At 34.8% G+C, this 6,770-nt stretch overlaps 1 protein-coding gene across 1 annotated transcript; it reads left to right on the top strand.

Annotated features, from left to right (window-relative positions):
* The first annotated feature begins 488 nt into the window (after nucleotides 1-488).
* LOC114284636 (ATP phosphoribosyltransferase 2, chloroplastic-like) lies at nucleotides 489-6,527 on the top strand. The gene is made up of 10 exons (XM_082919346.1): nucleotides 489-591; nucleotides 2,160-2,273; nucleotides 2,691-2,756; nucleotides 2,852-2,959; nucleotides 3,087-3,170; nucleotides 4,278-4,379; nucleotides 4,495-4,608; nucleotides 4,682-4,762; nucleotides 4,967-5,086; nucleotides 6,441-6,527. Exons 4-10 carry the CDS (start codon nucleotides 2,888-2,890, stop codon nucleotides 6,510-6,512), a joined length of 645 nt encoding a protein of 214 aa, XP_082775472.1. The 5' UTR covers nucleotides 489-591; nucleotides 2,160-2,273; nucleotides 2,691-2,756; nucleotides 2,852-2,887; the 3' UTR covers nucleotides 6,513-6,527.
* The last annotated feature ends 243 nt before the right edge of the window (nucleotides 6,528-6,770 follow it).

Consider the following 6,770-nt stretch of genomic DNA (forward strand, 5'->3'; position numbering starts at 1 on the left):
AACGAATTACAGGAGAAAAAAAATTACGTGTTATCTGATTTAAAATATTATGGCAATATAATGTAATTGTACCAAGTTTGTGAAGCTTATTGTATTTTGCAAATCTCAAGAGTAGTTAGTATAATTTACCCTACAATTTATAAAATTTTCTTACACTACAACAAAAAGCATTTTTGGCGACGTTTTTTAGCAACCAAATTGAATTTTGTTGCCAATTGTATGTTTTTGGCGACAATATATGTGTTGGTCGCCAAAAAATACACTATTAGCAACAAATATCTTAATTCGTCACCAAAAATGGTTAGCGCCAATTTAATTTTCTGCGCGGGAGCGCTAAAAAAGTTTTGGCGACGAAAATGTTTGTCGCCAATTTGGATTTTTTGGCGACGGAATTAAAATAGTCGCTGAAAAGTGAATGATATTTATGGCAACATAATAATTTTCGTCGCCAATAAATTTCTTGTCAAAACGACGTCGTTTTGAATTTGTCTTTTTTTTTTTTTTTTAATGACCGAATAAACAAGATTGACCTAAAATGTGTCTTCTTCGTCTTCTCATTCCACAACCTGGAGCGGCACAGAAGAGAAACAGGTATGTCTTCTCTCCCTCTTCTTCGTCTCTCTTTCCCTCTCCCTCTCCTTCTCCCTCTCACTCTCTCTCTCACACTGTCTCATCTTCCTCTCTTTCTTCTTTATCATCAATTTCATTCTCTTGTTCGGCACTGCAGAACACAACACAATCAATAGGACTGATTTTTCCCTCACACTCTCTCATCTTCCTCTTTTTCTTCTTTGTCATCAATCTGATTTTTCGGACTGATATAGTGATTTTCAGACTGATATTGTGATTTTCGGACTGATATATTCTAATTTTTGGACTGATTTTGGAACTGATTTTCGGGACTGGTATATTCTGAATTTCGGACTGATTTTGGAACTGATTTTGTATTTTTTAGGGACTGATATTATAATTTTGGGTATGGATCATCTGGTTTAGGAGGGTATAATAGTTTCAGGCTCTGAATCTGAATGTGTAGGAGGATAGGACTTAATTATTTGAAGTTTCAAAACTCCTGCAGGTTCGTTCTTTTATTCTTTAGTACATTTTCATAAATCTGTACATATTATTTTACTATTTATTGGAAAAGCAGTAATGAGTAGGATTTCTTGACCATTGCGTATGGGAATTGTTGGGGGAGAGTTTAATATGATGACTAGTCCAAAGTGATATTTGTTATTTTTATGAAGGTTATGTTTGTATGTATATTATTAGCTACCTATATTCCTGTATGTTTTGGTACACATTTTGGGTGCAACTCTAACTAAGCTGTAGCCACAATACTGACTAACATAAATGGCAAAACTGCAATTCGTTCAATAGCACAAATAGCTTATTGTGTCCTTAAGGGTTCAACATGCCATTTTTCAGTAGAGTGACATAGCAGTAGAAGTCACATAAACAAAGATGTTGGGGTGGGTTTGAGCCCTTCTGAAAATGTATATTGGTGTCAAAGAAACCTAGACCCAACCCATCTTGCTAAAAGTTCAGGTTGATGATTGATCATTTTTCATTTCCAAAGAATATATTAGGCTATTTGGAGAAGGTTATTGGTTTTTGTTATTCTGCTTGTAATTGCCCTAAATAATTTTATGTTATTTAAGAATGTGTTATCAAGAGATGTACTTTGTCTGTTAATATGGGCTACAGAGGCAAAATTTCAATCTCATCTGCGAGTTAGCAGATGTGAACTCTGCAAGCCAATGCACTTGCTTACATAAATACTATTATACATTGCATGTTTCACAATGTTATGTTGTGTAAGCTTTCTTCTAGATGGTACTTTGTCCATTTTCAGCATTTGTTGTCATCCTTCCCATCTTCACTGAAAACTATGAGTGTGTGAGTGAATACATTTTCTCTCTCTTGTATTCATCCATTGGTTCAATGAATTTGATCAATAAAACCATGTGTTAGACACTATTGAAATATGGAACATATATATGGGGTAGTGTATTTTTTCTCTAAACAAAAATCTTGTTTTCTGCCACTTAGTTTATGCATTGTTTTTGACCTCTTCATGCTCTACATTTTAGTATTTACAGTTATGCTTAAGTTTATGTCTTATGTAGCTGCATGACTTTTTTTAATGGTTGTTGCAGCTCTCAAACCTGGAAGTTTGGTTTCAGTGGCCAAAAGACATTGTACGGAAATTAGTATCAGGGGATCTAGACCTTGGTATTGTGGGTCTTGATACAGTTAGTGAATATGGGCAGGTATGAATTGTGCAAATGAGTTTTTTTATTCACATAAGGGAGAAGTCACAATTGTGAGAAGTGAATAATTGATTGTATGCTCATGTTTGATACCTGTTGAGCAAGTTTCCTACTATGACTTATAAGTTTTGTTCATTTAACATACGCTTCAGTAATCTTCTCTAATCAGTGATATGAAAAATTCCTTTTGCTTTTGGCTTCGTACACTTGTGACATATAAAGATGGCATCTCCCTCTTGATGCATTGTTTTTCTTAAATAAATTTGATTATCAAAAAAGAAAAAAGATACCATCCTTACTGTTAATGTTGCATTCATCTTGGCACTGCTAATTTTCTTGTGCACTTGTTTTCATTTAGTTTGATTTTGTGGGAAAATATTAACAATTGAAAATTATCATGTGAATTACTTTTCATAGGGGAATGAAGATCTAATTCTTGTTCATGATGCACTTGAGTTTTGAGACTGCCGTTTATCCTTGGCAGTAAGTCATTGTTCTCCTTTAACACAATACAGTGGTATGCTGATTGTCACGCGGTTGTACGGTTGTGGGTATAATACATATTTTCTTTTTGTCAGATACCCAAATATGGGATTTTTGAGAATGCAAACTCAATGAAGGAGCTAGCGCAAATGAGTCAATGGACACCCGAGAAACCTCTGAGAGTTGCCACTGGTTTCACTTATGTATGTTGCATTTCACTTTGTCCTATCATTTTTCTGTTGTATTATTTCTTTCTAAATAATTTTTATTTATAAGTTTCAATTAAGAAGTTTGGTTGGGATTAAGTTTGTAGTCCATTCTTGTGCACAGCTGGGTCCTAAATTTATGAAGGAAAATGGAGTGAAGCATGTTACTTTTTCAACTGCTGATGGAGCATTAGAGGCAGCTCCTGCGGTAAGAGTTATTTTTTTCTATAGTTTTATTATTTTTGTCAAGTTATGCTATCTCTCGTGAGTATTGCACGTGATGCTTGCCAGGGAGAGTGGATAGTACATGAAGGCTTGGCCATTAATGTCTCACATGTTCACAAATACTATACTTATTTGTCAAATATTTCTTCTATCTTGTTAGTGGTTATTTTTTATTGTGGGGTGTTTATATTTATCTCCAGTTTCACATATCTGCACCCTTGATTTGATGCAGTCAAGCTATGTTAATTGACTCTTCATATGTGTGTAGTACCCTTTTTCTGGAAACTAGACACTAATGTAAGGGTATGAGATATGTATGTGACACTTGTGGTTGGACATTCACCTAGGTAGAAGCATGTCAAATAATTGAAGTTTACAATATAACTATGTAAAAATACCCTCTTTCTTCTTCTTATGATTTTTTTTTTTTTTGGGGAGGGGAGGGTTGGGTAAAAATTTGACCTATTTTCTAATTAAACCAGTGAAGCAAAAATTTGAACCCGAATTCCCTGCATGTTTCAATATCATTTTGAAGTTATACTATATATATGTATACATATAGAGGAGTTGGTACATGTATATATGTGTTTCATTTTCAAGATCTCAATTAGCTTCTTACCTGTTTTTTGATTTATTGTTGCCATTGGCTATGAATGTAATGAACTAACTGAATTGTGCTTTTTGATTTATTGTCGTGACATTTTAGAATTTTGGCAAGCAATTGTGCCTTCGTTTGTTACTTCTGTTTACATTCTTTTTTTTTTGTTTTTCAGTGATCAGATCACTGAATCTTTAATAAATGAAATTTTTAGAAAAGTTTACCATGCTTGACTTGCTATAAAAATCAGCTTCCTTTTTGTTCTGGATGCTGTTTTGAATAGGTAAAATTCAGAACAGTTCATTTTTTCTAGCTCATTGTTTATAGCATTTTTCTTTTTGAAATTGGTTGCTTAGTATCTATAAAGTTAACTTATTTATTTGGCATTGCATAGTTCCTGCCTCCTAATGCAACTCATTTAATATAAATTGCATTATATATGCTAGTTCCCAATGGTATTAATATTAGCTGCTTGCTTTGTTTTTGAAAAAGATGGGAATAGCTGAAGCTATTGTGGACCTTGTGAGTCGTGGAACCACATTGAGAGAGAACAATTTAAAAGAAATTGAAGGTGGAGTTATATTGCAAAGTCAGGTGCACTCTCTTTGGACTTAACCAAGCATGCCAAACGGTCTTTGATAATTTATTTTAAAGAGGGTCTTCAAGTATTAATTTGAAAGTCTCTCTACTTTATCTTTGTTGTCTTCAGGCTGTCCTTGTTGCTAGCAGGAAGTCCTTGACCCAACGGAAAGGTGTATTAGACATCACACATGAAATTCTTGAAAGATTGGAGGCACATTTGAGGGCAATTGGACAGTTCACGGTGTGCATAATTTATTTTTTATGTTATGGTTGTAGTTGCCTATAATTTCATTGTCTCATGCTATTTATGTTAGGTTACTGCAAACATGAGGGGAAGCAGTCAAGAGGAGGTGGCGGAGCGAATACTGAGCCAAACATCATTATCGGGCTTGCAGGTGAATCAATCTCTCTTTCTTTCAAAGAAATGTGAAAACCAAACCATATATGTTGTTTTATCCTAGTACAAGTTAATTCTAAATGGCGTGTATTGTGGAAGCACTCACTGGAGATACTTTGATTTTTTTTAATTATTGATTAAATGTTGAGTTCTTCTCAGTTCCAAGAGCTGCCTTAAATGCTTTTCATGTTTATATATGCAGGGGCCAACTATAAGTCCTATTTTTTGCAAACGTGATGGGAGAGTAGCAGCAGATTACTATGCCATAGTCATATGTGTGCCCAAAAAGTTGCTTTACAAGTCTGTCCAACAGCTGAGAGCAGTGAGACACTTTTTCTTTCTTTACTCAATATATGCCATTAATTATAACAATAGAAACTATTCTTTCCCAAGTTCCCACCCATCCACCCACGACACGCAGAGAGTTAGAGAAAGACCACAAAGTTTAGGGTTTAGTCTTATTTGGGGTAGAGAATGAGAGCTGCCACTTTGTGCAAATAATGCTGTAATTTAATTTTGTATCATGTCTAACTTCCCACTAGCTCACATTTATAGGACCAACTTTGTGTAATTCCTTGCCATGTCAAATATCATATTACATATAGACACTACAACAAAAAGCATATAGGCAGTACTGATGTGAAATTCTACTTCATTTCTTCTCTGTCTCACTCTCTCTTCTTTTTTCTTTTTCAAATCTGAAAGTTATTTGATGGAGCTGTTAGATCATCAATTGTTCGGAAAGCTTAAGTTTTAGGAAATGGCCCAATAATTTATATCAAGCTAACATTCTCCTTCACATGCAATCTCGTCTCAAACCTGGAGAGAACATGCACAATGACAAAGATAACATGAGTGCTAACAAGACTTGATCCAGGACCTCCTAGAACCAAAACCCCAAATCATTGCGACCACCCACAAGCCACAGGTGTGGCCAGCGGGAGTTTAACATAAGAGCTCTTGACTAACAATGGGTCCCAATGACAACCTTTAACCGCCGGGCTACCTTGATGGTTTTGTGATATGGACATTTAGCACTGTATTTTAGTGAGGATTACTTCTTGTGCGTTTTTTTATTTGTTAGATTTTTGCTTATTGCTTTCAAAATTTTAATTTATTTTTTAAAATTAGAATGTATCCTCCAACTCATGATAAGATACAACCATGATATATAAATATAGAGTTTCAGACGCAATACCATAAACCATTCTACAAGAATGGTGGTGTGTAAATCTAGGAGATGATATTTTTTAGGGGTTTGTTTCAAGTTTGATCCTTGGTGTTGTTTCATCTTTATAGTTTGCAGATGCCTAGCTTGGAGAACAATAGAACCCAGGGTTTATATTTCCTACAGTGCTGTGGTGTGAAATTGATTTTAATTTTACCATTTGTCATATATCAGATGAATAGAAATTGTGGGCCATTGACTCGGTGTTATACTCCCTAATATGGTCAAGAAATGCTTTTGAAATGCATTCTCATAGAAATCACTTGTCAGGACCTCTGGGATTTTTAAGAATGTTTAGATGCAATGAAAAGGGGGGTGATTTATTGCAGTGGCAGGATAATTAATCTGTGGTGCTGCTGGCTCACAAGCTATTGTTGTTTTTCTTTTAATCATGCCTTCCATTTATTTTACTAGGAATCTTGAAATAAAATTGTTTGGTGTGGGACAGGCGTTGTTTCGTTGCAAAAGGACAAGCAGCTGGGGTCCTGACGGGACATATAGAAGGCATTACTTTTATTGACAATCGTGGAGATGGCCGTTATTTTATCTCGAATGGAAAGGATCAGGCATTCAAACTTTGGGATATTCAGAAAATGTCTTCTAACGTCACTTGGTACGCTTCTTTTGTTGCTTTTGTTTTGCATTCGTGTTTACTAATTCTCAACTGTACTCTAGTGATTGAACTGATTTGATTCTCTGATGAGTAATAGAAATTTATATAATACAGTAATGGAGGAGAAGTGGAGGAACCTAATGTCCTATTGTTAACTTTCAATTC

Source organism: Camellia sinensis, chromosome 3, assembly GCF_055761805.1.
Source record: "Camellia sinensis isolate YWXY chromosome 3, ASM5576180v1, whole genome shotgun sequence".
Classification (NCBI taxonomy): domain Eukaryota; kingdom Viridiplantae; phylum Streptophyta; class Magnoliopsida; order Ericales; family Theaceae; genus Camellia; species Camellia sinensis.